The sequence below is a fragment of the Peromyscus leucopus genome, chromosome 14, assembly GCF_004664715.2.
Source record: "Peromyscus leucopus breed LL Stock chromosome 14, UCI_PerLeu_2.1, whole genome shotgun sequence".
Taxonomy (NCBI): Eukaryota; Metazoa; Chordata; class Mammalia; order Rodentia; family Cricetidae; genus Peromyscus; species Peromyscus leucopus.
In genome coordinates this window covers 81,261,005-81,282,817 of record NC_051075.1, presented here as the reverse complement: position 1 = coordinate 81,282,817, position 21,813 = coordinate 81,261,005, and the positions used below count along the sequence as shown (strand labels likewise).

Below are 21,813 nucleotides of genomic sequence, written 5' to 3'. Positions count from 1 at the left end.
GCCACCCTCATGTTCATTGCTATATCTAGATGGCAGGATCCACATCATTCCTGATTTGTCTGGGAGTTGATTAAGAAGGTAGAGAATCAAGAAAGTATCCCTGAGGTCTGTACCTCTAGTTCTTCTAGTCAACAGCAGGTAAATCACCCTGTCTGGGAGGGACAATTGACCTTTTATATGCTCCAGCAACTGCACCATGAAGAATAACACCCAGATTTCAGACTGGAAAGCTGAGCCCTGGCTGAGGTGCCCTCCTCTCCTTTACACAGGAATTTCCATCAAATATGTGTGTCCTGGAACTGCCTTTCTGCCTGGTGACTGTTCCCTACCATGAGTGTCACAGCATATAAGGAAAGGAAACTGGGCATGCGGCCCATAGTTTGCGTTTATGATTGATGGTGGTGTTCACTATTCCCAGGTACACTGTCCTAGATGTAGCTGCAGGAATCAGGTTTGTCCTCATAAAATCTTTGCAGACCCTGTCACTGGCCTCTACTCTCTGGATTCTATGTAAACAGCCATCATATTCACTGGGTCATCACATTCACAGTACCCAAGAAATCCTTAGAGTATGCTGGCACCATACCATGGAGTACTGGAGACACAGTTTGTAACTGGGTTTTCTACTCCAGCATCCGTATCAGTTGGCATACAATCTATAAACAAGTTTCCTTAAATCTGCACAGTCTGCAATGTCTCACTGTGCCAGAGACATGGGAGGAGACTTCAGTGTGAACTCAGACACAAATCTCCCTACAGAGGATCTTGGCACAACAGTGGCACTTAACAACTACTGAAGCTACTCAGAACTACTAGATGCCCCTCACAACATAGGCAGTTCTGAACTTCCACCATGGGCTTCCTCATGAACAAGCATGTAAATGAATTCTAATTGGTGTTAATCATAAAAATCCAGAGTCAGATAGAGTGGTAAATACTGAAAGATCAGAGACACAAATGAGCAACCAATCATGGTCTACTCTTACCTCACCAACTCCTCAGCCAAAAGAGAGAAAGCTTGAGGCTCTGCCCACCTTATATTCCTCTTTTTGCCCAGCCATATCACTATCTGATTCTTTCTTCCATGGGCTGGGGTTAAAGGTATGTGCCACCACGGCCAGGCCTCTATGGTTAACTAGTGGCTAGCTCTGCCCTCTGATCTATAGGTAAGCTTTATTTGTTAGAGCACAAAGTATCACCACAAAAAAAGCATATGTCTGTTTACATTTTAGAATATGTGGTTCCCCTTCCTGTTCATAAAAATTTTCTAGAGAACCTTTAATATGTCAGAGTCTATGACAATTGCTATTGGCTTAATTTCTAATAAGCATATCATTATTTTGCCATGGTGCACTTCAGATATCCAGTTGCAACACACTATGGGATTTAATAAACATAACAATAAAACTTTCCATGTTTTTGAAAAGGTCTGTAATTTTAAGACTTGGTGATGATAGGTTCATTTGGAAATCACAGGAAAATGTAAACAAATCAAAAACTTTCAATTTATTTCCTCTCCTAGGGAATAATATACAGATCTTCCATGAATGAACATTATTACCCCAGGTAGAGGGGGGGAGATATCTACTCTTACAGCTTTCAATATGTTAATGCTCTAATAGGATAGAGGTAATTAACATTTTTTCACACAATGCTTATAAGAAACTTGCATCCTTGTAAAGATTACTTTCTGTCCATTGTTCCATGTAATGATTTTTTTTGAAGATGGTTCTTATCCCCTCAGCTTGTGGAGAAGTCTGAGTGACCATTGTGCAAATGTCAGCTGATGTCATCTATGGTCTCTGTTCTAACTCTTCCATTGGCAACAGAGTTCTTTATCATAGTTTGCAGCTTCTTTCTGCTGTTTTCTTGTTAACATTGACCCCATGATTACTACGATGGAAGGACACTGTTTTTCTGCTGAAGGCAGTAAAGCTGGAATGTTTAACCTGAAAGTTAGAGAAGCATCATTGGGAGAGGTGATGTTTGATGTTGGCTCAGTTGTGCTACAGATTTTAGGTATCTTTAAAAGGAAAAGAGATTCTATCAATCTAGACCTGAGCCATCCCTGGATACTATTATTGTGATGTCAGCTATGAGCCAAGATATATTGGGGAACAAACAGACTACAGAATATGGGATTACTGGCACCCAGACCAACACAACACATTGAAAAACACAGTGTGAAGGTGAAAACCAAGGGATCCACACTCTGCTAAGTAATGCCAAGGTAAAGGTCAGCCCACATAGATTCCAGTGACATATGATGACTACAGTGAACCTGCACAGTTGGCACACTCTGAACACCAGGAATCTCTGGATTAGCTTCTCAAACATTTCCCAGCTGTAGAGAAGAAAATAAATAAGTGTATGAGCAATATTTAATGAATGAGAAATTAGCTTTTTTTTCTGCTAGGATTTGGGCAACTGATTGAACAATGAAATGAGTCCAATTAATAAAAACCTTTTAAAACCCACACTTACTTACCAAGTCAGGATTTCCTGATTATGGTCAGTGGGAAATGAATTTAATGAGCCCAAGTTGGAGGGGTCACGGTAAGACTGAAGCTGTAACAAGCTAATTATGAGCTATCTGACTTTACATACTATTATTAGCATGATAAGTGTGTAAAGGGTTTAAGTAACTTCAGTGTAAGTCATGACATACCAAACTGCAGAGGAGCTCAGGACCAACATGTGGCACAGTGGAGCCAATAATCAACATGGTAGAAATGACATGAGGAGTGGAGGGGACTCTGTACCTATGTGGACTCCCTTCCTAAAGTCTGTTAGCTGAACAACACCTTCTGCAGTTGATGTGTGAAGTCGCCAAGTTCAAACACAGTAAAAATTCTTTGTTAAAACTTGGACAGACATTTATTTTTTAATTTATTTTGATAATGTTTATTTATTTATTTTTCATTTTTATATAGTCTAATTACATTTTACATGCACAACTCCTCTCTATTCCTTCCCACATGCCTATCACTCAACAAGACAACCTTTCTTTCTTTCTATAGAAAACAAACAATTGCACAAAAAAAATAATTTTTTATAAATAATTAAAAACACCAGGAACATACACCTGTGTACTGCTGGAAAGGCAAATATTAATTGCTTCTACATGAAAAAAGATTAGAAGTTCTCCTAATTTAGGTGTTTTTGAAATTTCCATTCACTATTGTCCTCATCCCTACCACCACCTGTAAATCTTTGCCAGGAAAAAGACCTAGTGTGTCCTATTGGGATTCAATTTGCCTTGATGTTAAACCCACAGAGTCTACACAGGTCTCAGGAATGACTGCTTCATTAGACAAGGTTAGGAGGATCTGGTCCTCAGCATCCTGCTGCCTGCCCTAGGTTTCCTCTTCCTCCTTCTTCTCCAGCTGGACTAAGTCCTTATCTAAGAAGTACCCTGCCTCATGAATATACAAATCATGTGTGTCTACAGTGGTAAAACAGGGATTTCCACACTAAAAAATCAACATATGATCAGTGTCCTCTCCACAGTTGCTGAGCATACAAGGTACTGACCAAGAAATGGAGCTGGATCGTCCACTTGTTGGTGGCAGTAGCTACAAGTAAGGGGCTTCCAAGTTCCTGACTTGAGGAGGGGCCATACACTAAGGTAACTGTGACATCCACTCTTCCTTTCTCCTCTGAGGTGTCCACTCCCAGGCCCATCTGCAGCAGTATGGGGCTGAGCTGGGGAGGCCAAGAATCTCTAGGAAGATGTCTGCCAAGGCTATACCTTCAGTAGCTACCCTATCACTTGGGTGAAACACAGTCCTGGACAGAGCATGGAGTGAATTGAATGGATTGTTCCTGGATATGGTAATTAGATAAGTTCCAGGGAAAGGCCATACTGACTGTAGATAAACCCTGTAGCACAGACTACATTTTACTTAGCAGTATGACCTCTGAGGACTCTGCTGTTTATTCCTGTACAAGACACAGGTATGCGACCCACATCCTAAGTGTGTCTGTAATCCTGGTGAAGGAGGAAGTCGCCCTGGGACTAAAATAATAGCAAAAATTAGCCTGGAGACTTACACAGAAATAATCATTCTGAGTGTCCCTTTTTCAGCCTGCTCCTCACAGTCTTATACAGTGTCTGTCAACTTTTCAAAAGAATATCTGAGGATAAAGTGATGCTGGTTAATGATGCCCCCTACAGTATAACATACCTTGACTATTTCTCTATCAGTGACCACCACCATTGACATTTCTCTTCTTTAATGAAACAAAAAAGAGCAAGCTGTGGCAATATATTATCATATATCCATACTTATATCTATATGTAACTCTCTCTGTGTATCTCTCTGTGTCTCTGTGTCTCTCTGTCTCTGTCTCTCTGTGTGTCTGTGTCTCTCAGTCTCTCTCTCTGTCTCTCTCTCTCTATGTATATATACATATATATATATATATAAAACCATCAACAGAAATACTAAGAATGCTCTGAATATTGGGTTATTGTTAGATTTGAAATGACTGAACCCATGTAAGGTTCATAGTGCTGACTTCATTTGGGGCAGGCTGAATTTTGCAATGAGAGTCAAAGCTCCCAGCCTCCACAGAATTCCATCTTATGGCTGCCCTGATGCACCATTGTAACACAACATTCCTAGGACAACCTTCCTGACCTGTACAGGAATGTGGAGAGAGTATAAAACTGCCTATAAACATTTCAGAGCAATTCCTACATTGGACTGTGATTAATCAATTGCAGAGCATATTCTGTCAAAGTATACAAAGGGTGATACAGCCTGATATTGTATTTTATGATTTTCAAATGACATCAAGGACATATGATCAATAACATTGCTAAATACTTTGGCCATGAGACAACAAAAAGGAAAACCAATATAAACTCCTTATGCAGAGTCTTATGTGCAGGTGTAGAGAGACCCACAAAGGTGTTTATTAACTCTAGTCAGATTTTTCCTCTCATTAAACCATTTCCAAGGCTCAGGGCACCATCACCTAGAAAGATACAAGATCTGTCATGGAGAAGGTGAATTAGTTCCTAGAATACATGTCACTCTACTGGGGATGCTACAATAGCAGATATGACCCAGTTCGAAGTCCCTCCAATCACCTTGAATAAAATTCATCTTATTGTAGAATGAATTCCTCTACAGGAAAACAAGGACCTGGCAAATCTTGTCTCATGGAGAGGCAATTTCAAGGCTCTTCATATTGAATCTTACCCCCAATCAGTATAGAGTGTCCTGTCCTGGAGAGGAGGCAAGACTGAAGACATGGAAGAAGATTAGAGCACAGCCCCAGAGTGGAGGCTTTAGCTTACTCTACACCTTTTGTTACTCACAGACTTGATTTCTTTATTACTTTAAAAATGTTAAGAAATGACCTGAGGTACAGGACTGCCTCATGAAGCATAGTCCTCATCAGAGTAATCAGTAATTTAATAAATAACAAAAAACAGAAAGATTCAAGTTTTTGAAAGTTGTTTACTGAAAAGTAATAGTGAAAAGAATTTACATGTCATTGTTCTTCATTACTGGGACTCACACACCAGTAGTTTTGCATGAATCAACACTAAGCTACATCCTTGAAAACTATTTCTTCAACTTAATATCTAGATACAACATTCACAAAACTTTGCTAATCCTTCTAAATTTATCAAAATTATATAAAATTGGCATCTGTGACAAAGAAAACAAAAATACTATTGAAATATATCAGAAATACATAATGAGTAATACGTACTACTTCATTTCTTTCCCTATTACTCAGTTTTGTCTCATTCATTTGCCCTAGGCACTCATGTATCTAATACTTCCACCACAAAACTCCTTATACAGCAGCAATTAAGCTATGCCCAGGACAATAAATTATACTTCAGTGTTTTAAATGCAATTTTGGTCTTTATTTCATCTCAGACATCTGCATCATGATTTGTCTTCACTAAGGCTCTTGCTCCTGAGCTCATGTTATAACAGGAAGATATGCAAATTATGTTTTCCTCTGCTCATGAAAACCAGCCCTGACCCTACAGCTCTGACACAGGTACCCAGCTCTGTACTCACAGGTCTTCCCGCTTATTGATTTTCACTGAACACAGAACATCTAACATTGAGTTGAGACTGAGCTGGGTTTTCCTTGTTGCCCTTTTAAAAGGTAACTTATAGATAAGGAAAGATACTCAGTGCTTGAGTGGACATGAGTGAGAAGGACAGTGAACATTTGTGAGTGTTTACTGACAGGATTCTCTATTTTTGCAGATGTGCAGTGTGAGGTGCAGTTGGTGGAGTCAGGGGGAGGCTTGGTGCAGCCTGGAGGTTCCCTAAAACTCTCCTGTGCAACTTCTGGATTCACTTTTAGTGAATACTGGATGCTCTGGGTCTCAGTCTTTGGGATTAGTTGAATCATGAGGGTCATACTCAGTAACCCACATCGCTAATAGGTCTCAAGGCTTTCTGCTTTCCATAAGACCTATGCATAGATATATAATATTCATATTTGTAATTCTAGCTGATTCAGTTACTTAATTTATGACTTTCATCATCTTATCTCCCACTACATTTTGTTCACCTAAAACTTCCTGTCTTTGTTCTTAAACAGACATGACCCACTTACTTTAAGCTCTGCTGAGTCCTAGACTCTCACTCTGTGGGGACTTGGGAAAGGTAGTTAGTGTATAAAAAATTAAAATATTAAAGGAACATGACTGGTTGGTCCCAGGTATGGAGAAGAAGAAAGTTTATTAAGGATATGTGGGATAGCATAGCCAGTGGCTGGAACATATGGGAGGGTCCAGAATGGACTTAAGGGAGAGAGTAGAACAAGGTGACGCATCCAGGAGGCCCCAAAGAGAGATGAAAAGGAATAGGTAACTAAAATAACTGAATTACGTATGGAAGAGCTTCTTGGGAGGAATGCCAGCCTCTGAACCCCAGTCAGGAGAGCCCTGTAATAGGTATGAACTGAGGGATGCAGGGAGATTCTGGCAACTAGTTTCTGTTTAATATTTTAAATAGGCACTCAGCCATTTGTTACAGGTTTGAAACTTAACATCCCAGCCTTTTTGTTCAATGCTCATCATCTTCTTTAATGTAGATTGGTGCTGCCAGGAGCAGACATGTCTCATAGTCATAAAAAAAGAATCTATGTTCTTAAAATATGTTAAATGCCATATTCTATATATCTCTGAAGTGTGAAGACATCCTATCTATCTAAAATATATTCGTTTGACCTTGAAAACATAACTAATATGACTAAAAGTTCCATTGTAATAACTAATGACAAACTTTCATTTCTTTATATCCTAATTAGTTGATAATAATAACCTTCATGGACTAGCAATTTGCACTACATTGTTAATTGATCTGTATAGGTACAATGCATTGAACAAGATAAGAAATGTATGTACACTATTTTCTAACAAAATATTATCAACTTTGTATCATTATACAAAATTTATATACAATGTACAAAAGTCCAAACCTATGTATTTAAACTAGTAGTTGCTTTTTAATAGTAGATTCAACAATCCTCCTTTTTTATCTTATATCTATATTCCTGTTTTTTTTTCTTTTCAGACTAGATTCAATAATCTATCCTTTAATGTTATCATATCTGTATCTTTTTTCAGAGTAAACTCAATAATCTACCCTGTTATATATATCTATATCTTCTTTTCTTTTCAGAGTAGACTCAATAATCTATCCTTTTATCCTATCATTTCTATATAATATATTTCTATAACATATCCCCTTTTGTTCTTTTAGAAAAAGATTGACTATGACCAATAACAATTTTTAACCAATCTCTAAACAATGTCAAACATCCATAATCCATTGTTTCAGAATGTGGGCATAGTTTTTTAGGTTACTTCCTGCTGACTTGGGGCACTGGTAGTTTTATGGAGAAACAAAGAAAATTTAGGACTATGGTCAAGTCCTCATTGGAGTAGTCTATGAGGCTGTATTGTCTCAGCTAGCCATCCCAATAATGTCCTGATCAGTTTGTATTTCAAAGTTGATTTTGGGGTGGTGTTGGTCAGCTTGGCATTATCATTGTCCTGATGGAATCATCATTGTGTGGTCCCATCATCTTGTTGGAGACTTCAAAGGTCACTGTTACTCCTGGTCATGGTTCACTGCAGAAAATCTTTTTTTTTTGTGGGACATTATTTCTAGATGATTTGTCATTTTTCTTTATATGTCTTATTTGTCCAGTGTTACTCAGATTTCGTAGCCTTCATTATCCTGAAAGACAGAATCAAAACTCTTTACCAACCCTGACTTTGGTGAGGCTCCTTTTTTAATCTTTATCAATTTTGATTTATGGTGTCTCCTTAAATTTTGTTTTATTTTCTGAAGCTGTTCTATCTTCTAGAGCAGTATGGTTTCTTACAATAGGTATTAGGTTTTATAATTGCTCTGGGAAGGAGTTTCTTCTACAATAATAGGAAATGAGTGAACAAAATTTGACATGGGAGCTTGCTAGCAGTCCCTCAGGGAATCTCCCAGCATCAAAGGATAAAGATTACCTTATCTGTTGCTTGTTGATCTATATTCATAAGTCTAATGTCTGCTTTTGCCATACTGTCAGGATCATTCCTTGAGAAAACATTATTTCTAGGAACTCCTAGTTTACAGTCTCTTTTTAGATGACCTTGTTTACTGCAATTAATATATTTGACATTACTATTTTTCTTTTAACCTCTGGAAATCACCTCTCCTATCCAAGCATCCTCATGATCATGATATTCAACATTAATTTTTACCTCAGATCCATCCGAACAAGGGGGCTGAACTTACTTTAAAGGCCTAATTATCCTTTTTGCATTGTGCATTAGCATTTTCAAAGGCCAAAGATTCAATTACTATCTCTCTGGCTTCTGAATTTTGTATCATTCTATTAACTGCTAAAGTCAGTCTTTGTAAGAAATCAGTGAACTTTTCTTTTGCACCCTGTGTAACTTATATAAATGACTTAATTTTCTTCCCTACTTCTTTAGTTCTAGCTCAAGCATTCAAGCCTGCCATGTGGCATAAAGCCAGCATGTGGTCATCATTTAGAAATTGCTATCTCTATTAGCATTATCTCCCTCTCTGCAAGATTTCAAGACCTCTAGCTCTACTTCATTGTTCAATAGTCTTAGCCTCATCCCATCAGAAGGACTCCATGGCAATTGTGGACCAGCCTCTGAGACAGCTCTAACCAAATCTGTCCAATCTTGAGGAACAATTCTATTACAAATTGACCATGAGTTTGACATCTTCTTCAGCAAAGATGAGTAGATGCCATATGAGACTATTGCTTCTTTGACTCACCTCAAATTTAACATTTGCACAGAACTCCAATGAGCTAGTACACAGCCTTGAACATTTGGAAGTTCCTGTAAGGTTACTGGATAGATTAAATTTGGCTGTTTGAAAACCTTAGGCTAATTCTCTGTAACCACAGAATGCAATGCTGAGATTGGTTCACCTTTAAATTCTTCTGTCTGGGTCTTAATATTTCTATGATCTGTTTCAAAAAGTTTTTCTAAAACTTTTATCATGGCACTCAAATTGACAAATTTTTAAATGATCAAACAAATAATATTTATGATTGACATTACATCCATCCCATCAACATCAATTATCCTCTCTTTTAATTGTTTCATTTTTAGATTGTCTAATGTATATCAAAACAGAGACCAAACACCCTCCTTTGTAAAAATGCTTCCCATTTTTAATGTTGGAAAAAACTTTCTTTTACCTAATTCCTCCCCCACAGAAATACACAAAGATACCCCCACAAAAGACTGCTGGCAATGGCTGAGAGACAGCCGGGATTGACCTACTCTGGTGATGGGATGGCCAAACACCCTAATAGTTGTGCCAGAAACCCCATCCAAGGACTGAGGAATCTGGATGCAGACATCTACGGCTAGGCCCCGGGTGGAGCTCTGGGAGTCTAATTAGCAAGAAAGAGGAGGGTTTATATGAGCGAGAATTGTTGAAACCAAGGTTGGATAATGCACAGGGACAAATAACCAAACGAATGGAAACACATGAACTATGAACCAAAGGCTGAGGGGCCCCCAACTGGATCAGGCCCTCTGAATAGGTGAGACAGTTGATTGGCTTGATCTGTTTGAGAGGCATCTAGGCAGTGGTACCAGGTCCTGGGCTCGCTGCATGAGATAGCTGTTTGAAACCTGGGACTTATGCAGGGATGCTTGGCTCAGTCTGGGAGGGGGGGACTGGACCTGCCTGGACTGAGTCTATCAGGTCGATCTCAGTCCTCGAGGATGGCCTTGATATGGAGGTGGTGGGAATGGGGGTTGTGCTTGGGGGAAGGGGAGGGGGGCAGGAAGTGGGAGAACAAGGGAATCTGTGGCTGTTATGTAGAACTGAATAGTATTGTAAAATAAAAGAAAAAAAGAATAAACCAGAAGACAAAACAAACAACAAAAAAAGAAATCTCAATTGACTCCCGAAATCTGCTGACAGTGATGATTCAGATGACATTGTGGCAGCAACCCAAGGAAGGGGCCGAGAGAAAGCCAAAACCCACCATGAGAGGAAGGAAGCAAAAGATTCACGCATCTCACAGAGAAAATGTGTGAAAAGTGGCTAACTCCTGTGATTTTGGGGGCCCCGAAAAAAATCTATGTAATTTTCGCAGTGAGCCTGCAACAAAAACTTAGCCAGCTTGTTAGAGAGTCTGGTACATATGGGTTGAAGACTCTGGTCACATTCAGCTCAGGCCTCAGAGGGAGACTGCAAGGCCACAGTCATTTGGCTTTTTCATGAATTTGTACACCATAAGTTGGATGCCAGATGCAACAGACATTTTAAATGGTCTTTTAATAAAAATGCTGAGCCATTAGCCTTTACTCATACAAAAAAATTATTGGCCAGCTGCTGGCTATCTGATGGCACCATGGACCCCAGAGTTGGCAGGGTAAGCATGATTCTCCTGAGCACCTCCACCATGATGAAAAACTGAAGTAGGAGGAGTCAGAAGCCAGGGCTGCCAATTCAATAATAATCTTGCTGCAGTTTTCAATGATCCAAAAAGGATAATAGATACACAAAAGACAGATTAAAATGGAATATTTCTCTAAATCATTTACATTACATGTAAAAATGTACATAGGATTGGAAGAGAGAAAAAAAAGAAGGTAGACATCTTTATAAAGAAATAGGTGAGCTGTTAAGTCACTAGTGTGAGATTTCTCCAACTTCTTTAAGTGCACATTGAGTGCTATGAATTTTCATTTTAGCACCACTTCCCATAATTTTGGGTATGTAGTGCATTCATTTTCATTGAATTCCTGGAAGTCTTTAATTTATTTTTTTACTCCTTCCTTGACCCATTGGTGATTTAGTTGAGCATTATTTAGTTTCCATTTACCTGGCTTACCCCAGTGACCAGATCAGTGAATACCCTAATTGTCACCACAGAGCTTTTCTCTAGTGACTGATGGAAGCAGATGCAGAGGTCCACAGCCAAACACCAGAGCTCCAAAAGTCCAGTCAAAGAGAGAAGAGGGATTCTATGAACAAGTGCATCAGTGCCTAATGATGGGGAAACCCACAGAGATGACAAGACCGAACTAGTGGAAATTCATGAAATTTGGATCAACAGCTATGGAGCCTGCATGGGAATGGGCTTGGACCTCTGCATGGTGAGCAAGTTGTGCAGCTGATCTGCTTGGGAAGCCCCCTGGTGGTAGGATCAGAATCAATCCCTAGGGCATGAGCAGGCTTTTCTTGGGCCCATTTCCTATGATGGAACACCTAGAGCAGCTTTGAGAGAGGGGAAGGGACTTGGAAGTACTTCTACTGTATGTGCCTCTACATGGGAAGCCTTGCCTTCTTGTGGGGAGAAGTGGAGGTCTTTTTGGGAGAGGGAGTTTGAGGGAGCAGGAGGAAGAAGGAAATCTTTGATTGGTGTGTAAAATGAATGGAAATTTTTTCTTAATAGAAAAGAAATAGATAACTTTATAAAATAAAGCCTCTAAAGAGACACTAAAAGTAATACAAAAATCAAATTCAATGTAAAAATAGAAATCACCCAGAGAGTCTGGTTTATATTGTCTTTGGGATTTTTAACTACAGAAAGACAGTTGATTGTAAAAGATTTGATTGCATGCAAAAACTACTAGGAGGATAAGGAAAGAAGGAAGGACTCATATTGTGGCCAAACACTGACACATGTTACAGACTCCAAGAGGAGCCTCAGTCGGTACAGAGACCTTAGGGAGAAGAATGTCCTATTTATTTTAATCCTTATTCTCTGAGGTTTTGCTATCACACACCTGCTCCCATGATTATGTTATATGTGTAACCTGGTGATCTGTGAGCCAGGACAGAATAAAAGATGACTGGGATCCCTAAGAAAGGTTCATGGTGTGCAGAGTATCCAGCTGCTTCTCTCAGAATGGGTTTCCTATATGTACCACAGAATGGATGTTTTAAGAAGTAAGTATAAACCCTGTGATACAGCAACATAACAGTGTTCCAATTTCCAGGAAAGAAGGAAACTCATCTCATGGGTGGGAAAAGGAAGTTAAGCAGGAACAGAGTGGGCATACTAATTCAGAAAGCAGGAGTTCATGAATCAAATGTGAAACGAAGGTTGGCACTGACCTGAGACTGCAAAACCACAGTAGGAAAACAATGGAGGTGGGGAGGATGGACTAGGATGGGGAGGTTGGTCATGCCAAGATGTGTTTCCTGTGATCCCTGTAGTCCTCATGCTCTCTTACACCAGACTCACACTACAGGAAGTCAGATACAGTGATGGCCATATTATGACAGACAAATGGAGTGATATCTATCCTCCCCATTTATAAAGACAAGGCTGACTCCCCACATGCAAATGCACCTTCTAGCTGTAAGTTAAATATCCTCCTAAACTATGGGAGCTCACATCTCTCTCACAGGAGGCTGACCTCTGAGGAAAAGGAGGTGTAGCCTAGAAGATGACACTGTTGGGTCTTCTGTGTCTGGTGACAGCCCTTCCTGGTGAGTGTTATCATTTCACACATGTGTCCATGAGGGGTTGTGACAACCTGTAATTGACAGAATTTTTCTCCTCTTGTCTGAAGGTATCCTGTCCCAGGTACAGCTTCAGGAGTCAGGACCTGGCCTGGTGAAGCCCTCACAGTCACTGTCTCTCACCTGCTCTGTCACTGGTGACTCCATCACCAGTGGTTACTGGAACTGGATTAGACAGTCCCCAGGGAAGAAGCTGGAGTGGATGGGGTACATAAATAATGCTGGTGGCACCGTCTACAACCCATCCCTGCAGAGCCGCATCTCTATCACCAGAGAAACATCCAAGAACCAGTTCTTCCTGCAGCTGAACTCTGTGACCACTGAGGACACAGCCACATATTACTGTGCAAGACACAGTGAGGAGACTTTAGCATGAGCCCAGACACAAACCTCCCTGCAGAGGAGCTCTGGACCAGCAGGGGGCGATCAACCCTAAACAAGCCCAGGAACTCTATGACCAGAACTGGAAGGAAAAACTCCTTTTTTCTCTGGGTTTGCTTCTCACTCTCTAAGGGCAGAGAGGCTTTGGGGTCATTTCTCTCTCTGATCATGAAAACTGTTTTTATGTAAAGTCACATTTGCTTATTTCTCCCTGGGACTCTGTAGATGGTGTTTGTGGTAATATTTCTTGTCTGTTTGGTTGTGAATCTTGCCTTTACCAGCTGTGGCATCTCTAGTCTTAGGAATAATTATTTTAATGAAAGCAGCTTTTGAAACTCAGCTGACTTTAACATTATACTTGTTGTCCCACTAAGAAATGAATTTCCTTTCTATTCTCTATTCCCTCCACCCTCAGATACATGTGTATGTCAGAGTATTTCCTAGAGTATTGACACAAAGCACTTGCGGTTATGCCTGAGAAATGTGTCATAGACTGAATGGGGTTGGCACATCACTGCAGCTGTATTACCCACCCTGTAATGCAGGGCAGAGATTTCATGAGGTCAACTGTGCATGGCTCAGCTCTATGGACTTTGCTCTAAGGGGGTTATTCATTACTAATGTTGGTATATTTTGTACAAATAGTATATAGATTTGCATTGTGATTAAAAACATCAGATTAAAAAAATATTCATGTGTTCACAATAATAATAGATGTTTTTACATCATATTAAACACTCATGTGTTTACACTGATAATTACCATTTTTTAAAACTGTCAGTGAAGAAATGACTTGTAATATAGCAAAGAACTATAAGTTGTGTGTGCAGATACACCTGGGCCTGAACCATCAGTGTTTGAGGTGTGATTGGTGATCTCATCCTACAGAGTTTCATGGGAATACCTAACCCAAGTGCAGACACTAAAACATAGTGTCTCATCCAAGGGATAAAATCAAATCAGGACAAATGTGGCCTTATATCATGTGCCCCCTACTCAGTTAACAAGATTGACAATCAGTATTTGATGTTATTTTTTCAAATTATGAATAACCACTAGGGAAATTCTAGACAAACCGAACAGGAGACATGATGTGTGAAAATCTCCCTGAAACTCTCATAGAATCACAAAGCAGGTGGCAGAGTGTGCACAGTGGTGGGAATCTCCAAAATCCTGCACTGCACAGCTGTCTCTATGGTGTTAGGACCTGGTTTCCCTAAGGTCACCCACAGCCCAGAAGTCAGGCATAAAGAAAAAGGGTCTCAAAGATGAGATTTCCAGAGATGAAGAAGTAGATGGACATCCAGTCAGGCCAGCCAGGAATGACAGAATGTCCTCAGTTGTGAGGATTCTCTAATGATGGCCATGTCTCCAGGTAAGCAGTGCAAAGTGGTCATGGGAGGAATTCACAGCCTGGAGGATGAACAAAGGAGAGGAAGGTTAACATGGTAGTGGACAGGAAAACGTCTCTGAGGTCTGTGCCTCTAGTTCTTCTAGGTAACACACAGCAAATCAGCCTGTCTGGGAGGAACAATTGACCTCCACTCTGCTCACCTTTCATATCCTCTAGTGACTTTACCATGAAGAAAACCACCCAGTCTTAGACTGAAATCTGAGCCCTGGCTGAGGTGCCTTCATCTTCTTTACACAGGAGTCCCCATCAAAGTATGTGTGTCCTGGAACTGCTTTTCTGGCTGGTGACTCTTCCTTGCAGTGAGTGTCACAACATTTAAAGAAAGGTATGTGGCCAATAGTTTGTAATTATGATTGATAGTGATGTTAACTACTCTCAGGTGCACTGTCCCAAGTGTAGCTGGAGGAATCAGGTCTGTCCTCATAAAACCCTTGCAGATCCTGTCACTCACCTGTACAGTCTGGATTCTATGTAATCAACCATCATTTTCATTGGGTCTAACAACATACTAGAAATGGATAGAGTATGTTGGTACAATACTGTGGACAAAGAGACAGGTTGTAATTGGGACTTCTACTCCAGCATCATTATTAGCAGGGATACCTCAAATAACCAAGTTTCCTTACATCTGCAACATCTGGCATGTCTTACTGTGCCAGAAGGGAGGAGACTTCAGTGTGAACTCAGACACAAATCTCCCTGCAGAGGAGCTTGGGGGCAACAGTGGCACTTAACAACTACTGAAGCTACTCAGAACTACTAGATGCCCCTTACATCAGAGGCAGTTCTGAACTTCCACCTTGGGTTTCCTCAAGGACAAACATGTAGCATGAATTCTAATTGGTCTTAATAATAAAAACCCAGAGTCAGATATATGGGTAAAGGCTGAAAGATCAGAGACACAAAGGAGCAACCAGCCATAGTCAACTCTTACCTCACCAACTCCTCAGCCAAAAAGGGGGTGAGCTCCTGTCTCCACCCACCTTATATTCCTCTCTCTGCACAGCCATATCACTATGTCTCTCCTCCTTCCATGTGCTGGGATCAAAGTTGTGTGCCACCGCTGCCTGGCCTCTATGGTCAACTAGTGGCTAGTTATGCCCTCTGATCTCCAGGCAAGCTTCATTTGCTGAGCACAAACAAAATATCACAGCACATGAATATGTCTGTTTACATTTTAGAACTTGTGGTTTTTCCTTCTATTTCAAAAAAAAAAAAATCTCCCAGAGACCCTTTGCCATATCATAGTCTATGACAATTGCTGTTTGCTTAAATTCTAATAAACATATTATTATGCTGTGGTGCATCTAAGATATCCATTTACAGCATGCTATCAGAATCATTAAGCATAAAAATAAAACTTTCTATGTTTTCCACAAAGATCTGTAATTTTAAGACTCAGTGATCATATAGGTTCAGTTGAAAATCACAGGGAAATTTAAATAATCAGAAAATGTTTCAATTTATTTCTTCTCATGGGGAGTAGAACCCAGATCTTCCATAAGTAAAGTTATTACTAAAGACAGAGGTGAAAAAGGTATCTATTCTTTACATCTTCCAATATGTTAATGCTCTAATAAGGTGGAGGTAATTAACATATTTCCCACAATGCACATAGGAAATTTCCATCCTTGTAAAGATTACTTTCTTCTCCAATGCCCCACATAATGATTCCTCTGAAGGTGTTTCTTACAGGCAAAGCTTGTGGAGAAGTCTGAGTGACCATTGTGCAAATGCCAGCTCATGTCATCTATGGTCTCTGTTCTAACTCTTCCATTGGCAAGAGAGTTCTTTGTCATAGTTTGCAGCTTCTTTCTGCTGTTTTCTTGTTACCATTGACCCCATGATTACTGCAATGGAACTCTGTGTTGTTGCTGAAGGTAGGGACGCTGCAATGTTTCACCTGAGAGTTAGAGAAGCATCATTGGGAGAATTGATGTTTGGTGTTGGCTCAGTTGTGCTACAGATTTAGGAATCTGTAAAAGGAAAAGAGATTCAACGAATCTAGACCTGAGGCATCTCTGGATACTATTAGTTTGGCTTCAGCTATGAGCTAAGATATATCGGAGAACAGACAGACTACAGAATATGGGATTACTGACATCCAAACATAACACATGAACACAACAGTGTGAAGATTAAAACCAACGGATCCACAGTCTGTTACCTAACGCTAGGGTGAAGGTCACCACACATAACTGCCAGTGAGATGTGATGACCACAGTAAACCTGCAGGTTGGGCACACTCTGGATACCAGGAGTCTCTGGATTAGCTTCTCAAGTATTTCCCAGTTATACAGAAGAAAAAAGATGAATGTATGAACAATATTTATTGAATGATAAATTAGCTTTTTCTGCTAGGATTTGGGCAAATGATTCTTCAACAGTGAAATAAATCCAATTAATACAAACCTTGTAAGTGCCTGCACTTACACAGCAAGCCAGGATTTCCTGAGTATAGTCAGTGAGAAATGAATTTTAACCAGGTGAAGACAGAGTTTCCACAGTAAGACTGAAGCTGTGACAAGTTTACTTTGAGAAATCTACCTTTATATACTCTTATTAGAATGAAACCATTTTAAAAGGTGTATGTTCAGTATAAGTCATGGCATACCAAACTGTAAGGGTACTCATCAGGACCAGCAAGGGGCACAGTGGAGCCAATAATCAATAGGACAGAAATAGATCAGGAGTGGAAGGGACTCAACAACCTCACTGGACTCCCTTCCTACAGTCTGTTAGCTGAACAACACCTGCTGCCGTTGATATGTGAAGTCTCCATGTTTAAACACATATTAAGTATTGGACAGATTTTTATTTATTCATTCATTTTATTAAGATTTATTTATTTATTTTTCATTGTTTTCATACAGTGGATTCTGATCATAGTTTCCATGCACAACTTCTCTCTGATCCTTCCCACAGTTCTACCACTCAACTCCACGTGCTTTCTTTTTCTCTATAGAAAGCAAACATACAGAGAAAAAAGAAAAGGATTTTAAACAGAAAATTAAAAAACACCAGGAACGCACACCTGCATTCAGCTGGAAATGCAAATATTAATTGCTTTTATATGAAAAAAAAGATTAGAAATTCTCTTAATTTGGGCGTGTTTAATATTTCCATTCATAATTATTCTCATCACTACCACTACCTGTAAATCAATTTTTGTCAGGGAAACGGACCAAATGTCTCAGATTAGGATTCCATTTTTCAATTGAGAGATTTGGCCTTGGTGTTAAATCCTCAGGGTCTCCACAGGTCTCAGGAATGGCTGCTTCATCAGACAAGATTAGGAGGATTTGGTCCTCAGCATCCTGCAGCCTGCCCTAGGTTTCATCTCTCTCCTTCTTCAGCTGGACTAAGTCCTTATCTAAGAGGTACTCTGCCTCATGAATATGCAAATCATCTGAATCTATGATGGTAAATACAGAGATGTCGACAGCCCAGAACATCATATTATCAGTGTTCTCTCCATAGTCACTGAGCACACAGATCCTTGCCATGAAATGGAGCTGGATCATCCTTCTCATGGCATCAACTACAGGTAAGAGGCTGCCTACTTCCTGATTTGAGGAGAGTGCATACACTCAGGTGACAATGACATCCACTCTGTATTTCTTCCCACAGGTGTCCACTCCAAGGTCCAGCTTCAGCAGTCTGGTGCTGAGCTCGGGAGTCCTGGGGCCTCAGTGAAGTTGTCCTGCAAGGCTTCTGGATACACCTTCACTGACCACTATATGAACTGGGTGAAGCAGTGGCCTGAACAGGGCCTGGCGTGGATTGGATACATTTATCCTGGACATGGTGGTACTGACTACAATCAGAAGTTCCAGGGCAAGGCCAAACTGACTGCAGATAAATCCTCCAGCACAGCCTACATGGAGCTCAGCAGCCTGGCATCTGAGGACTCTGCTGTCTTTACTGTGCACGAGACACAGTGTTGCAACCACATCCTGAGTGTGTCAGAAACCCTGGAGGAGCAGGACGCTGTCCTGGGAATGAGATAACAAGATTAGCCTGGAAACTTCCTCAGAAATATTCATACGAGTGTCCCTTTGTCTGTAACTACACATTCCTATGAAGTCTTTATCAATATTTCAAGAGCACTTTAGAGAATAAAGTGATACTGATTCAGGATGCCCTACTGTGCACAATACCTTGATTAGATCTTTATCAGTGACCATCTCCATTCACATGCTCTTTAATGAAAGAAAAGATAACAAACTCTGGCAATATATATATATATATATATATATATATATATATATATATATATATATATATCAAATGTAAGAGACTAGACCTGTTGGTGGAGGTGCCGGGAATATCCTGTAATATGAATTTGGCCAGTAAAGTACAATCTAAAATATTAGGGCAAACTAAAACCCCTTTCAAAATTCAGTTTGATGTACCCAACACCACATCAAATACTTCATTGGAAGTCGTTCCCATGGATTTGTGCAGAGTCACTTTGCATTTCCTCATAAATCTAATTTTATCCATTTGTTTATAAGTAAATATCATCCTGAAATGCTTTTGTTAGTATTAATCAAAATTTTTATTGGTTTGGATTTAGAGTTGTAGCTGCTTGTCATGCTGTGGAGTCCTAGGGGTGTGGATTATGCAAACTTTGGCAACATTTTGGGCTCCTGCTCAGGTAATATTGGGGTCAGAGCAGTGGGATTCCAAACTGGGAAAGTAAGAGACTAGTTCCTGTTCCCAGGAGCCCTGTGTGTTCATGACCCTGATCTATTAAATTGCACTGTCTTTGTCTCAAGTTCGAGACTGACATTAATTGACATTAAATGGACATCAGTTTATGGTGCACAGTGAACCCCCTCACACAGACATACAGATATACACACACATACACCTTTTAATGTTAGAGGCAGGATGGTCCACTTAGGACTTCTCTTGATTCTTGGCTTTGTTATAGCTTTGATAAGTCTGAATCCAATCATTTCTGGCTAAGTATGCTTCTTTTTTTTTCAAATTAATGGAATGCATATATACCCTGTCTATACAAATGATGGTTGTCAGAAACAGAAATAATACTGCCATTGATAGCAAGGCTACAATCTGAATATTTTAATTAAACAATAATAACAAAAAGAAAAGTAGAAAACCACACAGTGGACATTAGGATTCTCTGGTGTAAACAGTTTCGTTTCTATCTACCTATCTGTCTGTCTATCTATCTATCTATTTATCTATCATCTATCTGACTATCTGTCTGTCTGTCTGTCTGTCTTCGCAAATCAAGTAAACAAGTTGTATAAATAAGACCCTGTGCCTAGAATACACAATTTGTTTCCCTTCTGACCTGCTTCCTACACATACATGAGCATCCTCAGGTAGAAATGTTTGGAATGTTGTTTTCTCACCAGTACATTTATTTTCCTTCTGGAATTCATTCTCACAGTTCATCACTATCCTTCCTCATCTTCTTGGACTTTGCCAGTAGATCACATGATACAGAGGAAGGGTCTCCTTCACTAAGTAAAGATGGACAGGAATTCCTTGTGCTCCAATGTATTGTGCCCTCCACCTATGGTCTTTGCAACATAAAGTGTCAACACCATCATGGATCTCTTGTTTAAATATAAAACACAGAGTCAGCAGAGAAAGGAAAGAGGGGTTCCCTCTCCTATGAATTCTGAGAAACCATCAACAGAAAGACTAGGAGTGATATACATTTTGGGTTGTTGTTAGATTTGAACTAGCTGGACCCATGCAAGTTTCATAGGGCTGACTTCTGTGGAAACAGGCTGGGTATCTCAAGAATAGACAAAGCTTCCATCCTCCACGGAATTCCATCTTTTGGCTTCCCTGATGGATCACAGCCACACAAGATTCCTAAGACAATCTTTCTGACCTATACAGATTGCTGAGATATTATAAAACTGTCTACACACATTTCAGAGCAATCCCTAAATGGGAGTGAGATTAATCAGATGGAGACCAAGTTCTGTCAAAAAATACACAGAGGGACAAGAGTTAATACTATCTATTATAGTTTTCAAATGGCATCAAGTCCATATGATCAATAAAGCAGCTAAATATTTTTGCCCTAATACAGCAAGAAGTAAAACCAAAATAAATTATTAAGACAGATCCTGAGGAGCAGGTGCAGAGAGATCCACAAAGATGTTTCCTGACTCTACCCGAAATTTATTCCTCTCATTTAACCACAAGCAAGGCCCAGGAGACCATCTCCTATGAAATAGAAACTAGCCTATAAAGATATAAGATCTGACATGGAGAAATGCAGTTAGTTCTGAGAATCTATGTCACTCTCCTGGGAATGCTACAGAAATATACAGAAATATCACAAGGTTCAAAGGCACTCTCAATCACCATGAAGACAGTTTATCTCATAGTAGAATGAATCACTCTATTAGAAAACTGGGCTCTTTTAATCTTGTCTCATGGAGAAGCAACTTCAAGGCTCTCCATGCTGAGACTCACCCCTAATCATTATAGAGTATCATGTCCTAGGGAGGGTCAAGAACTGGTTAGAAGAAGATACATCAGTGTAGGATTCTAGAATGGAGGCTCTAGTTTACTCTTCACCTTTTTAAACTCATATATATGGTTCCTTTATTACTTTGAATATCTTTGAAAATAGTGACCTGGTGTATAGGAGTGCTACATCCATCAAGCCCATCTTAGACTAGCAATAAATCAAACAGAAAGGTCCAAATTTTTTAAGTTATTTACAAAAAGATAATAGTATATAGAATTTATGTATAATTGGTTTTCAATTTTGGGTATCACATGCCAGTTATTTGTATGAACAACACTAAGCTACATCCTCGAAAACTATTTCTTCAATTTCATATCTGGATAGAACATTTATAAAACTTTAGTAATCCGTCTTCAATTATCAATCTCGTACTATAATGGCCCCAGTGGAACAAATAAGGCAGAGTGGTGTCTCTGGTCAAAAACACAATAAAATAAGACTTTGAACGATATCACACATGTGTC

The 21,813-nt window shown here is 39.7% G+C and overlaps 1 pseudogene and 1 gene segment (V, D, J or C); both read left to right on the top strand.

The window, feature by feature from the left end:
* Window positions 1–12,897: 12,897 nt before the first annotated feature.
* On the top strand, window positions 12,898–13,401 carry LOC114685205. The segment is given in 2 exon segments: window positions 12,898–12,992; window positions 13,076–13,401. Coding segments are annotated over 2 exon segments (369 nt in total).
* Window positions 13,402–18,324: 4,923 nt separating this feature from the next.
* Window positions 18,325–18,780, top strand: LOC114685204 (annotated as a pseudogene).
* The last annotated feature ends 3,033 nt before the right edge of the window (window positions 18,781–21,813 follow it).